This window comes from Macaca thibetana, chromosome 11, assembly GCF_024542745.1.
Source record: "Macaca thibetana thibetana isolate TM-01 chromosome 11, ASM2454274v1, whole genome shotgun sequence".
NCBI lineage: Eukaryota > Metazoa > Chordata > Mammalia > Primates > Cercopithecidae > Macaca > Macaca thibetana.
In genome coordinates this window covers 116,921,641-116,947,830 of record NC_065588.1, presented here as the reverse complement: position 1 = coordinate 116,947,830, position 26,190 = coordinate 116,921,641, and the positions used below count along the sequence as shown (strand labels likewise).

Below are 26,190 nucleotides of genomic sequence, written 5' to 3'. Positions count from 1 at the left end.
AAGAGAGTCAGACTCTGTCTCAAAAACAAACAAACAAAAAAGCTGGTCATGGTGCCTGGCTCAAGGGTAGGTCGCAGTCATTCCAACACAAACCCATATGTGTTGGAAAAACCATCCAAAAAGGATGTTTTGTGCAACGGGTCATCCCAGCAGTCAGTGAAAGTGAGCGAGTAAGCACGTGTGTACACATACGTGCAGAGCACACCCCCGAGGACCCCGCGCATCAGGCTTTAAGCAGCCTCCCACTTCTCCAGGGCCCAGTTCTGCAGGACTCAGGAGGAACAGGCATTGCTGACTCCATCGCAGCCCCTTCTGTTCCTCCTGTACACCCAGAGCCCAGGGGGCAGCAAAGCTGGGTGCCCCTTCACGGGCTGTGCCCGCCACCAGAGCTGGTCTGCTGAGCACTGACGGCTGGTCCTCGGATCACACTCCCCGGGCACAGCAGTAGCAATGTGTGTTCTCTGCCCTGGAGTAAAGCCAGGGATGCCCACTAATGTGCCAGGAAGATCACGTGCAGCAACTCAGGGTCAGGTGGGAATGCGGTGCAGGAACATGCATTTCTCCCCAATTCATGTGGTTGGGGAGACACCCTTGGGCCCTAGAGGCAGACAGACCTGAGTATGAAGCTCAGATCTGCTTCCTCAGGCAGGTCACTCTGTTGTTTGAGCCACAGTTTCCTCATCTGTAAAATGGGTTAATACCATTTCCCACCTCACAGGGCCTTAGTGTGCATTCAGTGAGACAAGCTATTAAAATGTTTAGCATGTGGCATTCAATAAATGCAACCTACAAATATTTACCTCTATAACATCCTCATTAGTCCTCTCCTCTCTTTGAACTATTTAGCTACTTGTAGAAAGCTGGCCAATTCAGTAGCCGCTAGCCACATGTGGCTATGTAAATTTGAGTAAGAATAACATAAAATCCATAATTCAGTTCCTTAGTTGCACTAGCCACATTTCAAGTGGTCAATAGCCACATGTGGCTAGTGGCTACTGTATCAGACAGCACGGAATTTAGAATATTTCCATCATTGTAGAAAGTTCTACCGGATAGTGCCACGTATACAGAGTTGTCGTTAGGAGCACTAGAGGTTCTTGAGTCAGACTATCCAAGTGTGAACCCTACCTCTACCACCACCAAGCTGTTACCTTGAGGATGTGACCTCTGCAAGTCGGTTTTCTTTCTCTCTTTCTTTTGTTTTTTGATGGAGTCTCACTGTGCTGCCCAGGCTGGAGTGCAGTGGCGCGATCTTGGCTCACTGCAACCTCTGCCTCCTGGGTTCAAGCGATTCTCCTGCCTCAGCCTCCCGAGTAGTTGGGATTACAGGCATGAACCACCACGCCCAGCTAATTTTTGTATTTTCGTAGAGATGGGCTTTCACCATGTTGGCCAGGCTGGTCTCAAACTCCTGACCTCAAGTGATCCACCCACCTAGGCCTCCCAAAGTGCTGGGATTACAGGTGTGAGCCACTGTGCCCAGCCCAAGTCAGTTTTCTCATCTGTAAAATGGGGACGATAAAAGCACCTACCCCTTAGAGTTGCTCTGAGGCTTAAATGAGGCAGTCCGCCAACACACTAGGCACAGGGCTCACCTAGTAAGTGCTCATAACAATGTATCTGATATTATTTTTATTATTATTATTCTGCTGGTGGATATGGACTCACCAGCACTTTGTAGCCATGAGTGGAAAACTTTGGGGATCAGATTCACAAGTTGGGGGTGTGAGCTCTGTATAGACTCCTTCTTCTTCCCAGCACCTCCTCACGCCCTGTGAAGCCGAGTTCAGCGGGCTCCACTGGGCCAACTTACGTACAGGCTGCCTGTTCTCAGCGAAGCCCTTGCGCAGGAAAATGCAGGCAGGGCCCAGCAGGTTGTGCATGACTGCGCAGTTCTGGGCCAGCATCAGGAGCGGTCCTGGGAGCTCGGTGTCGGCCGCCAGCCCCTCCTCGCTCGTCTGCACCACCATGTAGCTGGTCTGTTCCTCCTGGCACATCTTCAGCCAACACCAAGCAAATGCAAAAGAGAGGCAGGTTGTCACCTCCCTGCCCAGCCTGGCTCCTGGTCCCGGGAGGGGCTTTCCGCAAGAGGGGACCCTGAGAGTCAAGGAGTGGGGCTCAGAGAGCCCTGAGCGTGCACAGGCATCAAATCGGTCCAACAGACGGAGTCTCCAATCCTTGACAGAAATGGTGGTTCCGGCGAGAGCTGAGTGTGATGCCCTCTGTGTGGCACATGCGCACGTGCACAAACACACACACACACAGGCACACACATATGCACAGACTCACACACCCATGTGCATGAAGAGACAGGAGCAGCGGGGGGCTTCTATTCTCATCAATGGCAAGTGTTCACTCAGAGCCTAGTGAAACAACATCCTTTTCCAAAATGCTCCCAACATCCCAGTTCAATCAGTCTCCAGGGCTAAGTCATTCCTCCCAGCTCCCAAACGGACTTGCCCTACCCCAGCCAGATCCCCGCTGGAAGGCTGTGAGGGCAATCGGAGCTGGCAGCATGGAGACCAGGCTCGGCTGGTCTGCCAGACTGGAGATTGCACACGCAGGTGCCATTGCTGACATAAATGAAGCAGGCAGGGTGTGAGGGGGGGGACTGGGGCAAAGTGGAGACGGTGCCCCCTCCTTTTTTTTTCTTTTTTGGTGGCTAGTGCACTCTGTCACCCAGGCTGGAGTGCAGTGGTGTGATCTCGGCTCACTGCAACCTCTGACTCCCAGATTCAAGTGATTCTCCTGCCTCAGCCTCCCGAGTAGCTAGGTTTACAGGCACTCGCCACCATACTGGCTAATTTTTTTTTGTATTTTCAGTAGACATGGGATTTCACCATGTTGGCCAGGCTGGTCTCAAACTCCTGACCTCAGGTGATCCTCCTACTTCAGCCTCCCAAAGTGCTGGGATTACAGGCATCAGCCACTGCACCTAGCCTGAGATGGTGCCACCTCTGAAGAGGTAGCACTACTTAACTCCAGCCCAGTGTAACCAGATCTGATTTAAAGCACCGGGTGGGCCACACAAGGCACAGCTGTAGGTAGGATTCCACCCAGTTTGTGATTTCAAGACTAGATATTCTCTGCCATCCACCAGTTTTTTTCCTCCCTCCCGCCTTCCCTGGCTCCCTGCCTGGCCCAGAGTGCCGGACCTCTAGAGGCTAAGGCAGGGGGCCTTCTCTGCTTACCTAATATAGCTGTGCTCCCAGGCCCTGACCAGCCGGTCCTCCGCCCTGAAGGTTCCCATGCAGCTATAAAAAGTCAGCACTGCCCACAGACCTTCCCCTTAGGACAACAGCAGCATCCAGACACAACATTCAGTTCGCCCCGACCTCCCGGGACGCCCGGTGCCTCTCCAGAATCCAGCTCCTGCACTCTGCCTTCGGCCTGGAGCCGGCATAACTTCCTTCAGTGTGGGGGGATTTGGCTAGAGTAGGACCTTCCCAAGGAGCGACGGGAGCTGAAACCCTGAGGGCTGTCTTTGTCTGAGAACTGCAGGTCTGCGCACCCTATCCTTCCGTCCTACTGCATTCTACTTGCAGCCAGATTCCTCCAAGGCAAAGAAGGCCCTGCCTAGGAGAACATCCCAAAACCTAGGGGCAGCCTGTCCTTCCAGGCTGAGACGCAGAACAAGCCCCTGCCCACCATGTCCTCTCTGCTTCCTCTCCCCAAAGCCCTATGGGGCTACAGACCGAGGCTCCCTTCCATCTTCCTAAGCCCCTTCCAGGCCTAGAGAGGGTGGTGCAGTATTCTGGTTCCTCAAAGGGGAAGCAGCTTCTCAGGCTGGAGGTGAAGGAACTCAGTCCCAGGGCCAAGTTCGATGAGTGCCATAAATGTCCATTTTAGGTGATCCCAGAACTTAAGGGATGTCAGACAGGCCGAGGGCCCCCCCCGGTTTGATATCCCAAACAGTTGTGATTCAGAGCCTCGGCTTCACTCACTCAGACTTCTGGGACCTAGACTAGAGCAAGACAAGACTAGAGCGAGGCAGAACAAGAGACCTTCCCGTCTGGGATAGTGGATCAAAGCATGCCTGAGATGACAGTGACTGGCCGAACCCAGGAACCAGTCTCAGGTGTCTGCAGAGAGTCAGCGTTTTTGTTTCTGGCTGAATCTTCTGCACTTGGCTCAGAGATGGCATAACCCAGGAAGGTGGGGAGGCAGCAGGTGGCACAGAACTCCGAGAGGCAGGCCGGGCGCGGCGGCTCACGCCTGTCATCCCAGCACTTTGGGAGGCCGAGGCGGGTGGATCACCTGAGGTTAGGAGTTCAAGACCAGCCTGCCAACATGGTGAAACCCCATCTCTACTAAAAATACAAAAATTAGCTGGGTGTGGTGGCGGGCGCCTATAATCCCAGCTACTTGGGAGGCTGAGGCAGGAGAATCACTGAACCCAGGAGGCGGAGGTTTCAGTGAACCGAGATGCACCACTGCACTCCAGCTTGGGTGACCGAGCGAGACTCCATCTCAAAACAAACAAAACAAACAAACAAAAACTTTAAAAGGCAGTTTAGTCTGCTGACTTTGGGCTCAAACAGACTTAGGGACAAATTCTGGCTCTGCCACTTGCTTGCTGTGTGACCTTGGGCAGGTCATTTCACCTCTCTGTGCTCCAGTTTCCTTCTCCATACCGTGGGAGACGATCATGACTAGTCACAGGATTCCTGTGACAAGTAAATGAGTTATACACATTGAGTGCTCCGCATGGTGGCTAGGGCATGGCAAGAGGAGGTGAATAAATAGAGTTGCCATAGTGATGGCAATGATGGCGATGATGATGGTGGTGGTAGTGATGTAATTTAAGAGATATTGGGTGCCAGAAGGCATTTACTTCTGGCTGCAAAGGAAGTGGGGGAGCATCTGCCAATCAGGAAGAAATGAGAAGGATGGAGAGGAATTTGCTCCCATGAAGAATGGAGCAGTGGTGGCTGGGGAATTTCCACTGCATCTCTTGATCATAATACTGCCTGGCACCAAGTTGCCCCAGAGGCTGCAATTCATCTCTCGCCAATGATGGCACCTGACAGCCTGGTCCTGCCCAGCTCTGAGCCTGGTGCAGGCTGCCTCTCACCATTTCCAGTTCCCCAAATACGGCTCAGGAAGCCAAGTGGGCAGCGGCCCATGGACAGACAATTTCTCCTGGCACCAAGGTGACGTCTCCTAAGTGTGGCATAGCAACAGGAGGGGCAAGCGTGCCTCATGACCTGACAGCTTTCTAATAACACAAGCTGGCCAAGAGTATGTACGTCAAAGCTCCCTCTCGCTGAATGAAGGTCTTCAAGGAGAAGCTGAATGAGGGAGAGCCTGGTGAGCGGGGAGGGGACTGATGCACTGAGCGGGAATTTGGACTAGATGACTTCTAAGGTCAGATCCAGAAATCTATGAATAACATTTCTGACAGCAGGGGAAAGAGAGAGGCAGCCTCTCGTAGAGGAAAACATAAAAATAAAATGCCAGCTCTGATTTTATACAGACTAGGGTTTAAATCCCAGCTCTGCTTCCTATCGACTGTGTAACCTTAGGAAGGCTCTATCTCTGAGTCCAGCTTCTTTCTCTATAAAACAGCCAAAATGACTATGTAGTGGAAAAGAGAAAATGAGATAACAGGCATTAGGTATGTTGTAGATATTTAGGAAAAAAAAAAAGCAATTATTAAGAATATGATAGAAACATGAAATTGAATGCAGTAAGTTTTTTTCTCTTTTACTCTATGGACTGAAAATCTCTCCTATTTCCTGTTTCTCCTCCATCCCTCTTCTCTAAAACCCAGAGTGGAACAATTATGATTATGATAACAAGAATACTAACATTTATTGACTATTATAGGCCAGCCACTGTGCACAGAACTTTATTTCATTTTCAGAATCACTTTAAGAGGTGGATATTAGTGTGCCCAACTGATGGATGGACAAGGGAATCGAGGAACAGAGAGGTTAAGTGATTTGTCTAAGGTCACATGGCCAGAAAGAGGAGGCCTGTGTAGTCTGACTCTTAAGCACATTGTTGTGTAAGGGAGGATGGGGGGGACAGAAGAATGATTCTTGTTCTTAAGTTCACTTCCTCAGGCTCTGGATGGAACCTATTACAAGGGCTAATTCGGATCACTTTCTGCTTCTCTGGAACAGCGCGGAGGCCACTTCCGATGCAGAAGGCTCCCCCAAGAAGACACCAGATTATGGGGGAGGTGTGCATGGAAGAAACAACAAGCCCTTGGAAGGATCCAAGGAGCAGCAAAGATTAGAAGGAATTTGATGTGAGCAGCTTAGCCAAATGAGGAAGACGACAAGCAGAAAAGCCCAAAATGTCCTAAATTGAGAGGCTGTTAAACTGACCGAGATAGGATGGGGTTGGGGATAGAGATGCCAATAGCTCACCCGAGGCCACAGGTAAGTCACTTAACCCCTCCCTCTGAATGTCATTGAAGTTCCTTTTCTGGAAAATGGAAGAATTGGAAGAAAACCACCCCATCATTCCCTCTTCCTTTAAATAATATCTGAGTCTCTTCTATGGCCTGGCTACAGAGGGCTAGAAAAATAGGCAGAGCCCACCTAACCCAAAACCCTATAGGTGCAAACCCAGCCTTGCATGAAAGATGCTTTAGAGATGATCATTTTCTTTCTAAAAGGAATTTTTGCAAAAAAAAAAAAAATTCCAAGTGTATGAGCGATAAAGCCACTACAGAAAGTGACTTATATACAACCCCTGCTCAACACATCGCCCAGGCAGCCTCCTTCTTAATGGAAAAACTCCTGGGCCCTAAAACCACTCGGGTCCTGTTTGAGATGCTCTGACTTAACTCAAGAATCACTGGGGCAGAAGGGGATATACTCTGTTTGGTTCCTTTCAGTAGCAATGAGATCTACTTCAAAATCCACAATTCTGAAGGCTTAGAGGTCATCAGAGAGGCTCACAGACCCTCAAAGGATATGAATGAGTCCCTGGCCTTGCTGCTGGGAAGGGTCTTCAGATTTCGCCAGTTTTAAGGAACTTGGCCAGTCCCTTGAATGACTAAGGTGCCAGTCAAGTTCACTGACATCTTAAGGTTCCACCCTTTTCATTTTACACCCCAGAAACCCCAAAGTTACACAGTTTCTTTCCCAAGCCTTGTATAAATTCCCAAACACAGTTTCACCCTCACCCCCATGCCCAAAGCCTGGACACAGAAAACGGCAGCAGGAGGGTGTCCGGGGTAGGAGCAGGGAGGCAGCCCTGGACAGAACCCCTGGGAAGGGTAGCAAGCTCCAGCCACCCTTTCTGTCCCCAACCTCTGGGATAGATGGTAAGACACCCCCAATCCCCAGCCCCAGATCTTGGAAACTCCAGAAACATACCTTCCTTGAGAGATTTCTCAGTGGAGACTTGACACAGTTGCCCATCCTAAGTTGAGGCAGCCCCTCTTGGGATTCCCGGGTCCATGAAGGAGGCTCCTGGGGGGCTGAGGGACTTCTGTCCCAGTCTCTGCCAACCCCAGCCTCCCTCCGTCTGTGCCGTTCTTCCTCCAGGACGGATGTGAGCCCTCTCTTGCGCGCGTGCTCTCTTACTCGTCTGCCTGCTCCTGCTCTCTGATTTTTTTTTTTTTTTTGGGTGGATTGTGTGTGTTTGTGTGTGGGTTTAACTCTCTGGGCACTTTCTTAAGGAGATGAAAGCAGAAGGGGAGAGTGCAGGGCACAGGGAAAATCACCTGGAGAGCTGATGGCAGAGGGCAGCCAAGCTGGAGAAGGCTGCCGGATCATCTACATCAGATTAGCACTCAGTCCTCTCTCTGGTTCTCTCCCCTTCTCTCGGCCCCTCCTTTCCCCGCTGCCAAATCTGCAGGGAGATGGCCTCAGGGAGGGGGGGCCCAGAATGGCAGCTGCGGCTGGGAATTAGGCCAGCAGGCCCAGAAAGGGAAGCTGGCTAGTTTGGGTCCCCGAAGCCAGGGTGCCTGCCGCACAGCTCCCAGCCTTGTATGCGCGCGCACACACACGTGCATGCACACACACACATATGCGCACAAACACACACACACACATGCATGCACACACAAGCACTCAGGGAGATGTATGCCCCTTCCAAAGAGCAGTAAGCTGGACAAGCACTCACTGCCCCTGGCAATTCCAGCTGCATTGAGAGCTGCGGCTCCAGTCCGGAGCCTGGGAGGTCTGGTGACGTCTCCATCATGCTCCATTTTTCACACTTGCCTTGTCACTGAAATGGGACGAGGCTCGGGGGCTGGCAGTGCAGATGAGCCAACAGTCAGATCAGATCCTTCTGCTCTGTGTGCAATATCTCCGACCCAAAGGAAACCAGGAGATGGTCCTGAGGGGAGCACGACGGAGGCAGCGCAGGCAGAGAGGGCATGAACAAAAGGTCTCTGAACCTCCTCCTTCTCGCCCCCTGCCTCATCCAGAGCAAAGACTTCTCCCCAGCTTCCTTGGGGTGCCGAGCAGAGAAGAAGCCCTTTACGAAGCGCTCTTCGAGGTCACACAGCTGGAGCTTTTTAGGTGACTGGCTCTTCCTCGTCCCTCCAGGGTCGGTTTTGATATGAATTCATCTCACTCCTCAGATGTCCTGTTTGAGACCTACAGCCCCAGCCAGATTCCCCGAGTGCAAGTATCCCTGTTTCCTGCACCCAGCTTTCTCCAGCAGGGGGCACCAGAGATAGACTGGAAGCCGAACTCCTCCCAGGCCCCCGATGCAGCCGATTCTTGCACGCTAGCTCAGTTTTCAGCCCGGAGAATCTCCTTTCCCAGGAACTTTTGTCCCGTGTGGGGTGGCTGCTCAGAACTCCTGTTAGGAAGATGGGTGGGGGCGCTGCCCAGAGGGTGCTCACTCCTAGGGAGCTGGGAAGGAGGTCCCTGGATGACTCCTTGACCTCCCCAGTGCGGCTGCTGAGAGCCACGCAATGGTTTAATCAGGGGAGTTACTCAGCAGCCTTGTTTGGGCCAAACCTCTGGAGGGGGAGATGGAGGAGGAGGAGACTGGGGGGCGGGTATTGATGACTAAAGAACAGAAAAGAGGGTGATGATGCGTGTCTCCTGGAAACAGCATGAAGGAAGCAGACTCAAGCAGGGGTCAGCAGACTCCGATGAATGGGAAGGACAGGGAGGCCTAGGATTGAGTCTGGCTCTGCCAGCTTATCTTTTTTTTTTTTTTTTAATGACAGTGTCTTGCTCTGTTGCCCAGGCTGGAGTGCAGTGCCGCAATCTCGGTTCACTGCAACCTCTGCCTCCTGGGTTCAAGCGATTCTTCTGGCTCAGCCTCCTGAGTAGCTGGGATTACAGGCACACACCATCATGCCTGGCTAATTTTTGTATTTATAGTAGAGACGGGGTTTTGCCACGTTGGACAGTCTGCTCTTGAACTCCTGACCTCAGGTGATCCACCTGCCTTGGCCTCCCAAAGTGCTGGGATTCCAGGCGGGAGCCCCGGCGCCCAGCACTGCCAGCTTCTGACTGGGTGGTGGCTGCCTCCCATTCCTGAACTTCAGTTTCCTCCACTGGAAAATGGGGCCTTCCCTAGCTTGCTTATATAGCATACATGGGAAAGTGTGAGACACCGAATAGCTACTGGATCAGTAATTATTTACACGGAAGAAAGAAGTATCACTTGTCCAATGGAGAAATGTCAGGTGCCGTGCTTGGCTCTGGGAACGTTGTGGGGGGATAAGAGAAACACAGTTCCTGATTTCAGGACGCTTACGTTCTAGCAGGTGGGCAGGAGATATTAGAGCTGGGACACAGTTATCTGATTACATTTCAGATAAATGCTATGAAGGGAAAACACCAAAACTCTGAGAATGTGAATGAGGGGAATCTGTCTGAGTCTAGGGGATCAGGAAAGACTTGCAGGCAAAATCTAGAGAATAGACCATATGTAGGCTCCTTTGAAACAATAGTGCTCACTAGGGACCTCAGAGGGACGCTCAGGTTAAGGTCCAGGTGTGAATGGGTGGATATATATAAAGGCCAAAACAGCACAGTGTAAAGCAGAGATTCTCAATGCTGGCTGTAGACTGGCATGACTGGGGAGCTTCCCCAGAAATTCTGACTTAATTCTGTCTTTGATGGGCACTGGACATTGGTGTTGCTTAGTACTCCCAGGTCATTCTAACCTGTAGCCGGTGTTGGGAAGCACTGATGTGGAGGCTAAGAGCTTGGGGCGGGGCGTGGTGGCTCATGCCTGTAATCCCAGAACTTTGGGAGGCATAGGCAGGTGGATCACCTGAAGTCAGGAGTTTGAGGCCAGCCTGCCCAACATGGTGAAACCTTGTCTCTACTAAAAAAAAAAAAAAGTTAGCTGGGCGTGGTGGCAGGTGCCTGCAGTCCCCGTTACTCGGGAGGCTGAGGCAGGAGAATCCCTTGAACCCGGGAGGCGGAGACTGCAGTGAGCCAAGATCATGTCATTGCACTCCAGCCAGGCATAGTGGCTCACATCTGTAATCCTTGGAGGCCAAGGCGGGAAGATCATTAAGCCCAGGAGTTCGAGACCAGCCTGGACAACATAGTGAGACCTCGTCTCTATTTAAAAAAAAAAAAAAAAAAAAAAAAAATCTTATCTGCTGCTTAGTAACCGTGTGGCCTAGAGGACATGTTGATCTTTCTCGGCTTCAGTTTCTTCATTTATAAAATAGGGATTCTAATAGCACCTCCCACAGGGCTCTTGTGAGGAGCTAATGAGATAATACATGCAAAGGGCTTGGCACCGTGCCAGGCATCTAGAAAGCACCCTCTTCCCCTGCCCAGCATTGGTCTTAAAGGACCAAGTGTGGCATCCATTTGTTCAGCAGGGCATCAACTCAGTCAAATCTGGTGGTTACTGCCCCCTGCAGGCCAGTTCGGGCATAGCACCCACTTGTCGACCTGGGGATTTGCCTCTGTCCTTGCAAAAAGGAGACAGGAGCTGGCAAAACCATGCCCCTATGAAAAAATCACACACTTTGAAGAAATCCCATCCTGCTTTGGAGGCAGGTGCAGGAGCTGATACTAGTTTGAGGTTTGAGGATAGCAAGGAATCCAGGGATTTCGATGTGCTTTAAAGCTTACTTAAGCTAACTTGAGCTGGGCAGGTAGACAGGAGGGACAGATGGCTCAGCCTTCAGTAGGAAATTTTAAAAGGGCTGAACAGCTGGGTATGGCAGCTTATGCCTGTAATCCCAGCACTTCGAGAGGCTGAGGTGGGAGGATCATTTGAGGCCAGGAGTTCAAGACCAGCCTGGGCAACATAGCAAGACCCCATCTCTATTAAAAATTTTAAAATTAGCCAGGCATGGCGGCTGTGCCCCTAGTCATAGATACTCAGGAAGCTGGGGCAGGAGGATCACTTGAGCCCAGGAGTTTGAGGCTGCAGTGAGCTATGATTGTATCCTGCATTCCAGCCTGGGTGACAGAGCAAGACCTTGTCTCTTAAAAACAAAACAAAACAAAACAAAAAACACAAAAGGCTGAACGGTGGGGGCTTCCTATAAGGAGTGAAGCATGTTGTATGCCCCCACCTCCCATCTCTATCCACTGTGGCAGCCGCCCTTGGGCCTCCGGAAGCCCTACTTTGAGTGCTAGAATGGAATAATAGGATCAGAGGGATGAGAAGGATAAACTCATTGCTGATTATTCCTGATTAGAAGGGAGGCTGGCCTTTGGCCCTGGTCAGTTCTATCACCAGCATTTGAACTTGGATGACAGCCCGGTACCAAGACACTCAGGGAAAGCTGGACTGTAACATGAGAGGTGCTTTCAGATGCTTCTGAGGAACAGGGAACACACTTATATGACTTCCCACCAAAGCAGCATGGCACATACAGAACAGGCAGGTATTTTTGGAGACAAGCAGACCACAGTTCTCAGCACAGTCCTGCCACCTACTTATTGACTTATTTTAAGAGACAGGGTCTCGCTCTGTCACTGTGGCTGGAGTACAGTGGTGCAATCGTAGTTCACTGCAGCCTCAAGCTCTTGGGCTCAAGCGATCCTCCTGACTTGGCCTCCCAAAGTGCTACAATTACAGATGTGAGCCACTACACCTGGCCCTGCCATGTACTTACTATATGGCCTTTGGACAAGTCACTTCCTCTCTCTTCAGCCTTCCTCATTTCTTTTTTTTTTTTTTTTCCAGACAGTCTTCCTCTGTCACCCAGGCTGGAGTGCACAATCTCAGCTCACTGCAAACTCCACCTCCTGGGTTCAAGCAATTCTCATGCCTCAGCCTCCCAAGTAGCTAGGGTTACAGGCGTCCACCACCACACCCAGCTAATTTTTGTATTTTTAGTAGAGACGGGTCTCACTGTGTTGGCCAGGCTAGTCTCAAACTCCTGACCTCAAGTGATCCACCCGCCTCGGCCTCCCAAAGTGCTGGGATTACAGGTGTGAGCCACCGTGCCTGGCCAACCCTTCCTCATTTCTAAAATTGTGGTGGTGGGGGCGGGGTGGGGGTTGATGATGCTAACCTTCACAGGTAGCTGTGAAGATAAGAAGGTACTTTGTCCACGGTTCAGTGGGCTCTAGACTGAGGCCTCAAGTGCGATTGTTGCCTCTCAAAAACAGCTGGAGGCAAAGGTCCACCTCCTGGAGGACTCTCACTGAACTGACTCCAAGCCACTCCTATCACCTATGACTGATGCTAACCACAAGCTGACCTTCACTTTGCCTCTCCCCAGGACCCGGAGAAAAGCTATAGGGGCTCCAAGCGGTCTCAGAGAGAAGGAGGGAGACACGTGACTGGAGCAGGAGTGAGGAATAGACACAGCCCTATCTTAGGAACATAGGCTTAGTGCAATTAAACCCATGAACAAAACCACCATGGCCTCTCTCCCCATCTAAACCACGGGAACTGACCAGGCACGGTAGCTCACGCCTCTAATCCCAGCACTTTGGGAGGTTGAGGCGGGTGGATCATTTGAGGTCAGGAGTTCAAGACCAGCCTGGCCAACATGGTGAAACCCCATCTCTATTAAAAATACAAAAATTAGCCAGGTGTGGCAGCAAGCACCTGTAATTCCAGCTGTTCAAGAAGTTGAAGCACGTGAATGACTTTAATCTTGGAAATGGAGGTTGCAGTGAGCCAAGATCACACCACTGCACTCCAGCCTGGAGTGACAGAGTGAGACTGTGTCTCAAAATAAACAAACAAACCAACCACAGGAACTAAGGAAGCCTCTGAAGTCCAGAGGCTGGTGATACCATTCATTCTCTCATTCATTCATTCATTAAATACTGTGATCCTGCTATGTGCAAAGCAGTATGGGAACAAGGATAGCTTATCTGTATTAGGAGACATGTTTCTACAGCTGGAAAAATGGAAAAGATGGGACAAAGCTGTGGGTTTTATCCACATTTGCCTCCTCCACAAGGCATGTTTCTTCTCAAGCTCAGGGTAAGGATCAGAAAGCCTGTTTCTTAAAATACTCTTCCAAGACCCAAAGCCCCATGTCATCATGCCTCTGCCGAGCTAATTTCTGACATCACATCTTCTCTAGGCAGCTGGGTGGCATGTCCTTAGCCGGCCACAAAGCGGGAGTAGGGAAGATCCTTTGACATTCAGCTCCTTCCCTTAATAGCCGTCCTCACCTGGCTCAGAATCAGCTTTCAAAGTACCTTACACAGGCCCTCATTCAATTACCCTATTAATAACAGCAATAACATTAATGGAAGCTGCCCTTTATCCAGCACCCACTATGAGTCAGGCATTTGATATCCTTAATCTTGTGTAAGCCTCCTAATAACTGCAAAGCAGTTTTTGTCAATCTCATTCCTGGATGAAGAAACCAAGACCACAGAGAGAAAATAACATGCCCAAGGTCACAGAGATTGAAAGTGACAGAGCCAGGATTAGAACTTGCATCTCTGCTATCTCCCAAGCCACCATTCCATGCCTTAGCCTCAAAACCATGCTGTCGCCATGCATATGCAATAAGGATGCTCTATGAGATCACTGGGAGAGTTTTCATCCCTGTTTCCTTTAAGGTAGGAATTCATCTTGATGCCTTCAGTGTCATTCTGAACCCTGGCTCTCTGAGGTTATTACAAATGAAAAGGAAGAAGGCCTTGGTAGTTAATCAACAACAACAACAACAAGAATAATAACTAACACTGATAGAGTTAGCAAGGGCTCCATGCCAGGCCTGAGCCAAGCTCTCTCTATCTCTCCATGTCTCATTTAATCTCCTAGGCACCCTGATGATCCCTACGTTGCAGGTAAAGAAATAGACTCGGCCAGACATGGTGGCTCATGCCTGTCATCCCAGCACTTTGGGAGGCTGAGACAGGTGGATCACCTGAGCCCAAGAGTTCCAGACTGCCCGGGCAAAACAGTGTGACCCTGTCTCTATTATAAAAAATATTTTTTAAAAAAGAAATAGACTTAATGAGGTTAAGCAATTCAGTTAAGTTAAAAACAAATGAAACTTGGGGAGACATGAAAATTATACTTCCCCAGGGCTGTATTTTGTCCTAAGCAGATCTTAACTAAAAGTTTCTGTATTCAGAACCCCATCTGCCTTCTCTTGGTTCTGACCCTACCTCTAAGGACCGAAATCTCAATTCAGAGAAAAGGGAAGAAAAGATTAATTCCTCTCTGTCACAGGAGACTGGAGGCTCTGACATAAAAGTCCCAGCCTGGGTTTGTTGTTGTGGCTCACGTAGGTGACTTGGAGGTGTCAAATGGAAGCCCAAACTGAATGTGCTGGGCTTTAAAGTAAAAGCCCGCAGCTCTGAGACGCAAGAGCTTCCAGAGGGAGGTAGTAAATATTTGATGGGAACTTCCAGCTCCTCCTGACTCAGGTGACCCTGGTGACATTTCAGAACATTGGGCTGGATAATTCATTTAATGACTGAGAAATTAGAAGGAAAAACAAAAGTACGTCACTACAATGCTCGGAGCTCAGAAAGGGCTCATGCAGGCAAATTCTGCAAGACAGGAAAGAAAGGACTCTTTTTTTTTTTTTTTTCAGGAGCTGAGTCAGATCAGCAGCAAACTGAGTAACCAGAAAGTGTATGATTCTAGCCAATGACCTGCCGTTCCACACTGCTAGGTTCAGCCAGGGCCCTGGCTACCTGGTTCACCGTTGTCCTCCTGGTGTCTAGCAAATGTCTGAACAAACAAACCACAGGAACTAAGGAAACCCCTGAAGGTTTCCTTAATAAATGCTCAAGAAGTAATTGATAAATGAATGAATCGGTATCACCCATTCAACAAACCAGCATTCCTGCTGCAACCCAGCCCCAATCCAAAGACCACTAGTGCCCTGACAGCCTACACCTCCTCACTAACACAAACCACTGCAATGAACTCCCCTAACACATCGCCTCACTAACTCTCACGGCTCTGCATCCAAACCTCTACTCCAGAGAACTGTTTCCAGCTAACTCGGCTAACGAGGGCTCCCTGCAGGAACAAAGCCACACACCGCTGCCCTATGGCCCCACCACAGCAGCCCCACGCAACCCAAATCCATGTGCAGCTGCCTTCATGTCAGACCTCCACCAGCATCAGCCACTGCAGAGTAGTATTTTGAAAAGAAATGTGCAGATCTGAAGCAAAACACACAGGGCCTCCTTGGAATTCTGATCCGGCGTGGCAAGCCACGAGCTTGAAACAGCTTCTTTATTTTAGATCTTAGCACAGAAAGGCGCAGGCCCCCCTGTTTCCCTACAAACCATGCAAACGCTCTAATCAGACCTCTGCATGACACCTCTCAGAGGCTGCCACAGAACTGTCTCAAAGCTGTGCCAATGAGTTTGACTTGATTACAGACTCCGAACTAGGGGAAACCCTGGCTTTTTTGCTCGGGAGTTCAGAGGTTTCCTTCTACTGAGCTGTCTCCCCAGCAGCACAGCCCCCAACTGTAGACCTGGATTGTGACTACGGAGCAGTTTTTAAAGGGCAGGTGCCCAGGTGCCTGGGACTCTTGAGGAAAAGGTTGTGGGAACCACTGATGACCTCTTCGTGGCCTTTCTGACCCTTACAATGGCATCCCTGGAGTGACAGTCTCCTTAAACCACTCCAAAGTTCCAGTTTGAGCCACAGCTCTGCATGTCCCTCCATGCCTACCCAGATATCTCTTCTCTTTCCTCATATTTTTGAATCTCCTAACTTTTCCCAGGCCTTCAGGGACATGATAGGCAGTGGCTAATGTCCCTCGCCCTCAAGTAATTCTGTGTTCTCTGAGATCGCCTCTCTTGACCCCCAGACTCCAAACCGCTTGCTCTCCTGAGTCGCTCCCCGGCAGTACTGGCCAGAGGCCAGAGGAGTGGGTTTGGCGCCACCTGCTCGGAGCGCCCCTCCTCGACCCCCGCAAATCTCCAGGAGGGTCATAGAGGTCGCTCTCTTCCAGGACTGGCGGGTTCCGGCAGGTATGAGGGAGGTTATGGGGGAGGGCCTTGCCCCGAAGAGGCCCGGAGCGTGGACAGCGCACGGGGTGCTGAACCAGGCACGGGGAGGAGGAGTGCCGGCAAGGGCGCCGGCCCGGGGAGGACGGGGTGAGCCGAGGCGTGACCCGGGGGAGGGGGGCCACGGGCCGCAGGAGGAGGCTGTGGACGCGCAGCCGCGGCCGGCAGGGTCCCGAGCGCCTTTCCCGGGAGCGCTGACGGGAGGCGCGGCCCTTACCTGGCCGAAGGCGGAGCTGAGCATGGGGCGCAGCCTGTGGAGGAACGGGTCCGCCTCGGACGCGGCGGCTGGAACGGAGTCCCCGCGGCCCGGGGCTCGCAGAGAGCCCCGGAAGCCAAGCGCCGGGGACAGTCCCCGTTCCTCCCCATCCCGCCCGCGGGCCGGCGGCAGCGGCGACGACTGCGAAGGTCGGGACGCCGCGGCCGGCAGCGCCTCCCGGGGCCTGCAGTGCGCCTGGGGGAGCCCACGCTGGCTCCCCCGCGCGCCCTCCTCTCGCGGCGCCGGCCGGCACAGGGGCCTCCGCGAACTGGGGTCCCCGGACGACTGCGGCGTCCCCGGGCAGGAGCCAGTTAGCCGGCGGCTGGGCAGCCCCGGGTCCCGGGCAGGGCCGTGGCGGGGAGCCCGGCTGCCCCCGCTCGCCGCCGCCGCCGCCGCCTTCAGCAGCGACGTCTTGGACTCGCTTTTGGCGATGTGCGAGCTCATCGCGGCGGGGCCCGCGCTCGCATGGCCCGGCGGGGGCGGCGCGGTGCGGCGTGGCGCGGGGCCCCCGGCGGGCAGAGAACGGGGCGCCCGGCGGGAGCCAAGCCCGAGGACGCGCTGGAGGCGGGCGCCGTCCCCCGGCCGCTTAAATGCGGCCCCGTCGCCGCCGCCCATGTGACAGCGCAGCCTCTATGCCCGGAGCCCGGAGCTCCCGGCGGCTGGCGGTGCAGATCTGGGGGCGCTGCCGGCTGTCCCCGGAGAGCCCACCCCCGGCTCCCTGGCGGCCCAGGTACCGCCGCGCCCCGCCCCTTGCCACGCCCCGCCCTGGGGAGCCCCGCTTCCAGGCGGCCCCTGGCGGCGAAGGGGACGCTGCAACGCTGAGCGGGAGCGCGAGGAGGGAAGGGGTTTGGCAAGGGGCCCCAAAGAGGCCGAGACCCCGAGAGTGCCGGCAGCGCTCTTTATCACGCCTGGAGGCTCCTGCAGAGTCCCGGAACCGCCCGAACCTCCAGAAATGCAGGCAGGGTGCACTCCCCAGGGGGTACAACTTTGGCAGTGAGGACCACAGAGGTCCAGGGAGAACCGGAGACCCGAGGAGCATGAAGGCACTCTATGACACCACTGCCTACAAACGCAGGGGCCGGAATGCAGTGACAGGACACTGCTGTGAGTAAAGGCTCTCAGCGCCTCCGTGGAGGGCTGCCTCCACTCCCAATATCGTGCGGGGGGACTAGGACGAGCCTGGTAAGTCAGTCACAGGATATCAGTTCTCAGAATAGAAGAGAAGCCAGGTCTGGACAGCACCTGATGATGGTCAACTCTCAGGTAGGACCCATTTGCTGCCCCTCCAGCTCTTGTCGCCTCTTTCACCTTCATGCCTTTCTAGATGCTACAGGAATTCCTGCTCTTGGTGGGCAGCCAGAGAGCCTCCCAGGCCTGATTTGAATCTCAAATCCCAGCTCTGCCACCTGCCATCTGGGTAACTTGGGCAGGTGTCACCAACCTCTCTGAGTCTTGTTCTCCTCTTCTGTAAAATGCAGATGATAAGTATAACTAATTTCTTGGTAACAGTAGACGATACTATGCACACAAAAGGCCTAGCCCAGTGCTTGGACAGGGAACCATCCAGTTAAGCCAGTTCCCTTCCCCCTGCATCTCATGAGGCCCCATCTGCCACTCTTCTTTAGTATCCGGTGCTTGAGATTTGCAGGGGGCTAGAGGGGTTCCTCCCAGGCTCTCCCTGTTCTGGTCCCTGGCCCCAATGCCATCCACCGTCTGGTCACTGCTCGGCCTCATTAAAAGGGTACACAAGGCTGGGCACAGTGGCTCACACCTGTAATGCCAGCACTTTGGGAGGTCAAGACCAGCAGATCACTTGAGGTCAGGAGTTCAAGACTAGCCTGGCCAACATGGTGAAACCCCATCTCTATTAAAAATACAAAAATTAGCCAGGCATGATGGTGGGCGCCTGTAATCCCAGCCACTTGTAGGCATGAGAATCACTTGAGCCTGGGAGGTGAAAGTTGCAGTGAACTGAGATTGGGTCACTACACTCCAGCCTGGGCAACAGAATGAGACCCTGCCTCAAAAAAAAAAAAAAAAAAAAAAAAAAAAAAAAAAAAAAAAAAAAACCACAATAGGATACACGAACAGATTGCCAATATTACACTTCACTCATGCCGAGAGCTCATCCTTCTCTGCAGTGTCTGCTTCTTTACAGAGACTCGCTCTATCACCCAGACTGGAGTGCAGTGGCACGATCTCAGCTCACTGCAACCTCTGCCCCCCGGGTTCAAGCAATTCTCCCGTCTCAGCCTCCCGAGTAGCTGAGATTACAGGCACCCGCCACCACGTCCAGCTAATTTTTTTTATTTTTAGTAGAGACAGGATCTCACCATGTTAGCCAGGATGGTCTCGATCTCCTGACCTCATGATCTGCCCACCTCGGCCTCCCAAAATGCTGGGATTACAGGCGTGAGCCACTGCGCTGGGCCCTGCGTGCTTCTTTTACTTACCCATAGGCAAGAAATTAAGGAAAATGGGATGGGCTGGGAAAGCAACTGCCCAGAGGCTAAAGTGAACTAGAAAGTGTGGCAAATTGTTCCCCAGATCAGCTACCCTTCAGGGACTGAATAGCCACATCAAAGCCACTCAGGTTCCTAAAGCCCAAATCCTGAAGCAGGCTGGGGCATTGCAGCCCTGAAGGCTCACTGCAGGGTCCGCTGGAATACGCAGGGTGTAATGAGTCCACCCTTTGAATTCTGAGGTCAGTCAATGTCTTACCTGTTCCAGCTCTCAGAATAATCAGTGTTCGGCAGGTTTAAAAACAAAGGCACATTCAATATAAATCACAGGAGATAAAGAACCTTATCAGAAACCCTCAGGAGCCAATGAGAGGCAGAGGACTGCTGGTATTCTAAATCCCTGCTGTGCCACTGTTGGTAACCTTTCTGGAATGCCCTAAATATTTTTGGGCAAGACCTTGATCACCAACTAGTTTCTGAAAAACTGAAGAATCTGATTATGTTACCTATGATTACTAGAGTAAATAAATAAAAATTATGTCCATGAAGCAAATGGATGAAACACCTGCACTCATATCCCAGATAATCCTGGACATATGGCAGGATTCCATTTCGTTTGTAAAATGTATTAATTTGATCACTTATTTGACAAATACGTATACAACCAGACACTACAGTAGTCATCTTGGATACAAAGATTGATCCATTCATTCAACAAATAATTGAGCGCCTGTTATCTGCCAGGCAGTGTTCTAGGTACCAGGGATATGATAGCAAACAAAATGGTCTCTATCCTCAGCAACAAATAAACAAATACATAAATGCATGGAAAAGTAATGGTGACAAACTGTTGGTGTTTCATGCCATGAGGAGAAATAAAGCAAGTAAGAGATTAGGGCTTAATGGAGGGTGCCCTCCGTTAATATTTATTTATATTTATTTAATATTTTTTATTTTTATTGTTATTTTTATTTAATATTTCTGCATAGAGACGGGGTCTTGCTATGTTGGCCAGGTTGGTCTTGAACTCCTGACATCAAACAATCTTCCCGCCTCGGCCTCCTAAAATGCTGGGATTACAGGCATGAGCCACTGTGCTTGGCTGAGGGTGCTCTTTTAGAGAGTGATTAGGGAAGGCCTCTCTGCAGAGGGAATATCTGAGTAGAAACTCAAATGAAGTAAAGGAGCAAGTCATGTATATATCTGGGAGAAGAGCTTTCCAGGCAGAGGGGAGGCTGTTCAAAAGTCCTGAGGAGGGAATAGCTTGGCATGTTCCAGGAGAAGCGGAGACAAAGGAGGCTGGAGTGAGCGAGGGGGAATGTAGGAGAGATGAAACTGGAGAGGAAAGCAGGGGCCAAAAAAGCCAAGGCTTTGCGTGAAGGGAAGCCATTGGTGGGTTTGCAGCAGTGGGTGGCATATGATAGTTGGCATTATTAAAGCACCATTGGGGCCAGGCACAATGGCTCATGCCTATAACCCCAGCACTTTGGGAGGCCAAGACGGGAGGAATCACCTGATGTTAAGAGTTCAAGACTAGCCTAGGCAACATGGTGCAACCTCATCTCTTTCTCTTTTTTTTTTTTTTTTTTTTTGAGATGGAGTCTTGCTCTGTCACCCAGGCTAGAGTGCAGTGGCACAATCTCGGCTCACTGCAAGCTCCGCCTCATGGGTTCATGCCATTCTCCTGCCTCGGCCTCCTGAGTAGCTGGGACTACAGCCTGCCACCATGCCCGGCTAATTTTTTTGTATTTTTAGTAGAGACGGGGTTTCACTGTGTCAGCCAGGATGGTCTCGATCTCCTGACCTCATGATCCGCCCGCCTCGGCCTCCCGAAGTGCTGGGATTACAGGCGTGAGCCACCGCACCCAGCCTACAACCTCATCTCTACCAAAGAAATATATACAAAAATTAGCCGGGCTTGCTGGCATGAACCTGTAGTCCCAGCTACTTGGGAGTCTGAGATGGGAAAATGGCTTGGGCCCGGGAGCCAGAGGTTGCAGTGAGCCAAGATCCCACCACTGCACTGCAGCCTGAGCAAAAGAGCCAAACCCTGTCTCAAAAACAAACAAACAAAAAAGGCAGAGAGTCAGGGGAGAAAACCAGCTAAACTGGGAAACATGTAATAAGAGGATTGTGACCTAAATTATATGGGAGAACCCTAAGGGGAGCTAGAGAAAGCATTAGACGAGGTCACATTTGAGCTGCTTTTTGAAGAATAAGTGAAATTCGATCAGATGAATAAAGAGGGCCAAAGGAAGGTCATGTCAGGCAGGGGGCATAGATTAAGTCAGGGTTGGGAGTGTGAACCTGCATGGCGTGCTTGGGAATCATTTGGCGATTGGGCAGGGAGAGAGAATAAGGGCTGGGAAATGGGCCTAAAATGGTGGTTTGGAACTAGACCATGAAAGATCTCGAGTGTGACATTCAGCAGTTTGTACTTTATTTTATTGGCAATGGAGAATCCTTGAAGGTTTTGTGAGTTTGTGTAGGATGCAAGCAGAACTGTGTTTTTGAAATGATGCTTCAAAATGCAATGCAAAATGCAAGCAGAACTGTGGATTTTTTGGTTTTTGCTTTTTGTTTTTGAGATGGAGTCTCGCTCTGTCACCTAGTCTGGAGTGAAGTGATCCAATCTCGACTTACTGCAACCTCCGCCTCCCAGGTTCAAGCAATTCTCCTCCCTCAGCCTCCCGAGTAGCTGGTATTACAGGTGCCCGCCACCATGCCCAGCTAATTTTTTTTTTTTTTTTTTTTGTATTTTTAGTAGAGACAGTGTTTCACCAGTTTGGCCAGGCTGGTCTCAAACTCCTGACCTCAAGTGATCCGCCCACCTTGGCCTCCCAAAGTGCTGGGATGACAGGTGTGAGCCACTGCACCCGGCCCAGAACTGTGGTTTTGAAATGATGCTTCAAAAATGCAATGCAAAAAATACATTGTCAGGTAGGATGGAAGGAGACTGAAGGCAAGACCAATAAGGTTCATTCACTTAACAGAAATTACTGAGTGCCCACCAAGGGCTAGGCCTCGGCAATAGAATAGTAAATAAGTGAATATCATACCTTTCTTCATGGATTTTAAGTCTGGTGGGGAGGTCATGAGGACTAATTTCAGAGGCTGGGTCAGATCCAGGAATATTCCAGAAATACCATCATTAAGACATGGAAAATCCTGAATGTGGAAAATGAGAATGGCTTGCTCACTGATTGTGAGATGCAATGGAAATCCAGTTGCTTCCAAGTATCCTGCCATGTAAAAACAATTTTTTTTAAAAGAGTATTTTTGGATTGTATATACCTTTACAGCTTTAAAAGCACTTTCACGACCAGGCGCAGTGGCTCGAGCCTGTAATCCCAGCACTTTGGGATGCCAAGGCGGGAGGATCACCTGAGGTCAGGAGTTCGGGACCAGCCTGGCAAACATGGTGAAATCCCGTCTCTACTAAAACTACGAAAATTAGCTGGGCGTGGTGGCGGGTGCCTGTAACCCCAGCTACTCAGGAGGCTGAGGCAGGAGAATCACTTGAACCTGGGAGGCAGAGGTTGCAGTGAGCCGAGATCGCGCCATTGCACTCCAGCCTGGGCGACAGTGTGAAACTCCATCTCACAAAAAGAGCATTTTCACATAAAACCTCTATTTGCCTTTAGGTGTTACACAAATTGTAATTATTAAATAATTACATGTTGTTATATTATTTGACTGTATAATCACGGGTGAAAACTAGGCAGAAAAAGAGCTGTTTTGCAGCGCAGGAAAGGCACCTCAGCATACACGGGCAGTGGAATAGAAAAGGTGGGTTTGGGAGGACTGCATCAGTGTAGAGAGAACAGTGTGTTTCGCTGTCTTTATGCTTCATGTCTAAGAGAATCCATCCAGAAAGAGTAAGGCAGGGTTAAGAGCAAAACTCCTAAAATGTACCTGGATCTCTCATTTAACAGATCTCAGTTTGATGATGCCATGTCCCTGTAGCAAACTCCTTTAAAAATGGTTGTTTCCTCACCAAGACTGTATGTCATGTTTAGAGTCTTGAAAAAGGTTGTGGAGCTTTTACACGGCGGTGCTTGAATTAATTCTCTGTGACGTTCTTTGTCTAACTTGTTCCTTTCTGCTATTGTCAGAATCAAATTTTGCACTTAATCTCCCCTTGTTTTCAGATGACAATATCTCTGTTGGGTTTCAGAAAGCTGGGATTACAAAATGTTCTTACGGTTTTAAGTCCTCTGTGTGATTGCAAAACTCAGGAAAGGATTGGATGAGATTTTAGAGGGTGGAGGTAATAGTCAGTGGACTACATAGAAGATTCTTTTCCAATAATCTGCCCTTGGACCCAAATGTCCATCACTTGAGAGAATGTCAAGATTTTTTTTTTTTTTTTCAAGACATATTCTCACTCAGTTGCCCAGGCTGGAGTGCAGTGGTGCCATCACAGCTCACTGGAGACTTGACCTCCCAGCCTCAAGCATTCCTCCCATCTCAACCTCCCAAGCAGCTGGGACTACAGGCGCATGCCACCATGCCCACCTAATTTTTTTTATTTGTAGTGGAGATGAAGTCTCACTCAGTTGCCCAGGTTGGTCTCAAACTCCTGAGCTCAAGCAATCCTCCCACTTCGGCCTCCCAAAGTGCTGGGATTACAGATGTGAGTCACCACGTCTGGCCTCCAAGATTTTTAAAATAAAAATGAAAAGGGTTTGTATGGGTTACAAGAATTTATGCCTGGAACTGGGCGCAGCAGCCCATGCCTGTAATCCCAGCACTTTGGGAGGCCAAGGCGGGTGGATCACTTGAGTTAGGAGTTCGAGACCAGCCTGGCCAACATGGTGAAATCCTGGCTCTACTAAAAATACGAAAATTAGCTGGGTGTGGTGGCGCATGCCTATAGTCCCAGCTACTTGGGAGGCTGAGTCAGGAGAATCACTTGAACCCAGGAGGCAGAGGTTGCAGTGAGTGGAGATTGTGCCATTGCACTCCAGACTGGGTGACACAGCAAGACTTAGTCTCAAAAACAAAACAAAAAAACAAAACAGCAACAACAACAACAAAAAAAACGCGGTGTCAGGCACCTGTAGTCCCAGATACTTGGGAGGCTGAGGCAGGAGAATGGCATGAACCCGGGAGGCAGAGCTTGCAGTGAGCGGAGACTGTGCCACTGCACTCCAGCCTGGGCGACAGAATGAGACTCCGTCTCAGAAAAAAAAAAAAAAGCCTGGATCAAAACTGAACTATACACTTAAGACTGTACATCTCACTGTGTATAAATAATAATTCAATAAAAGGAAAAATCAAACCATCAGGACAGATAGAGCAAAAATAATTAATACTGACAAGTACAACGGTTGACTGGACCAATTTTTTTTTTTTTTTTTTTTTTAAGACAGAGTCTCCCTCTGTTGCCAGGCTTGAGTGCAGTGGCTCAATCTTGGCTCACTGCAACCTCCGCCTCCTGGGTTGAAGCAATTCTCCTGCCTCAGCCTCCCAAGTAACTGGGACTATGGGCGCGTGCCACCATGCCCAACTAATTTTTGTATTTTTAGTAGAGACAGGGTTTCACCATGTTGGCCAGGATGGTCTCGATCTCTTGACCTCATTATTTGCCCATCTTGGCCTCCCAAAGTGCTGGGATTACAGGCGTGAGCCACCGCACCCAGCCTAATTTTTTTTTTTTTTTATCTGTGGTAGAGATGAGGTCTCGCTCAGTTGCCCAGGCTGTTCTCAAACTCCTGAGCTTAAAAGATCCTCCTACCTCGGCCTCCCAAAGATTACAGGCTTGAGCCACTGCACCTGGCCTCCAAGATTTTTAACATAAAAATGAAAAGGGGTATGGGTTGCAAGAATATATGCATGGGTCAAAACTGACTATACACTTAAGACTGTACATCTCACTGCATATAAATAATAACTCAATAAAAAGAAAAATCAAACCATCAGGACAGATAGAGCAAAAATAATTAATACTGACAAGCACAACGGTCAACTGGACCATCTTAGGGGCATGAATTATGATTTTGGTGACTGAACTCACTTGGTTACTGAGGCAAAGGAGGGATAAGCATTGATGAAGGAAATCCTATTCCTTACAGATGACTGATTGGTCAGAAGTTGCCATCTTTTAAAAACAATACCCTTGGGACCGGGCACGGAGGCTCACACCTGTAATCCCAGCACTTTGGGAGGCTGAGGCAGGCGGATCACCTGAGGTCGGGAGTTCGGGGCCAGCCTGACCAACATGGAGAAACCCCGTCTCTACTAAAAATACAAAATTAGCCGGGCTTGGTGACGCATGCCTGTAATCCCAGCTACTCGGGAGGCTGAGGCAGGAGAATCGCTTGAACCCGGGAGGCAGAGGTTGCAGTGAGCCGAGATCGCGCCATTGGATTCCAGCAGCACACTTGGCCAGGCACAGTGGCTCATGCCTGTAATCCCAGCACTTTGGGAGGCCAAGGTGGGTGGATCACTTGAGGTCAAGAGTTTGAGACCAGCCTGGCCAACATAGTGAAACCCCATGTCTACTAAAAATACAAAAATTTGCCATACATGGTGGCGGGAGCCTGTAATCCCAGCTACTCGGGAGGTTGAGGCACAAGAATCGCTTGAACCCAGGAGGTGGAGATTGCAGTGAGCCAATATCCCATTGCTGCACTCCAGCCTGGGCAATAAAGCGGGACTCTGTCATAAATAAATAAATAGCATGCCTGATCTCCAAATGTTAGAACCTATAGTCTTCATCATTCCTCATTCAGAATATTCCCCCTTTTCTTTGCCTAATCCAGAGCAGTTCCCAACCTCTCTGAGATCCTCACTGGATGCAGGAAGTAGTCACCCCCTATGCTTTGCACCTTTAATACTGGTGCCATGCACCCCGGTACTCTAACAGGGTAGATACATTCGATAAGTTGACCACACACCAGAAGCCACCCACGACATCTATGCAGTTTCCATGAGACGAAAGCAACGCATGTTCAGATGACCCCACCACATTTCAGCCACTGCGGCCTCCTTTATGGTCTGTCTCCCAACATCCCACTAAACTGGACGTTCCATGAAAGCAGAGACAAGCTCTGCTTTAGGTACATCCTGGACTTAGCACAGTGACCAAAACATAATAGCATAA

General features: G+C 50.5%; 5 protein-coding genes across 9 annotated transcripts in view; 4 read left to right on the top strand and 1 right to left on the bottom strand.

Moving 5' to 3' along the window:
- TRIAP1 (TP53 regulated inhibitor of apoptosis 1) overlaps positions 1 to 26,190 on the top strand; it is a 252,413-nt gene that overhangs the window by 28,490 nt on the left and 197,733 nt on the right. The window lies entirely within an intron of this gene.
- The window catches only part of CABP1 (calcium binding protein 1), a 219,151-nt gene that overhangs the window by 9,008 nt on the left and 183,953 nt on the right, over positions 1 to 26,190 (bottom strand). Inside the window, exons 1-2 of one of the 5 annotated variants that reach the window (XM_050748087.1) lie at positions 17,031 to 17,357; positions 16,582 to 16,757 (exon numbers count right to left, since the gene is read on the bottom strand). In XM_050748087.1, the coding sequence (XP_050604044.1) occupies positions 16,582 to 16,757; positions 17,031 to 17,235 (381 nt within the window). In that variant the 5' untranslated portion in view covers positions 17,236 to 17,357. Of the gene's footprint in view, positions 1 to 1,817; positions 1,998 to 7,334; positions 8,065 to 16,581; positions 17,365 to 26,190 lie in introns of those variants that run through there. The other 4 variants (XM_050748088.1, XM_050748086.1, XM_050748085.1 and 1 more) reach the window with 4 other exon arrangements.
- SRSF9 (serine and arginine rich splicing factor 9) overlaps positions 1 to 26,190 on the top strand; it is a 298,394-nt gene that overhangs the window by 91,894 nt on the left and 180,310 nt on the right. The gene's annotated exons all lie outside the window — the stretch shown is intronic.
- The window catches only part of COQ5 (coenzyme Q5, methyltransferase), a 158,687-nt gene that overhangs the window by 345 nt on the left and 132,152 nt on the right, over positions 1 to 26,190 (top strand). The window lies entirely within an intron of this gene.
- Positions 1 to 26,190, top strand: part of POP5 (POP5 homolog, ribonuclease P/MRP subunit) — a 250,079-nt gene that overhangs the window by 170,895 nt on the left and 52,994 nt on the right. The window lies entirely within an intron of this gene.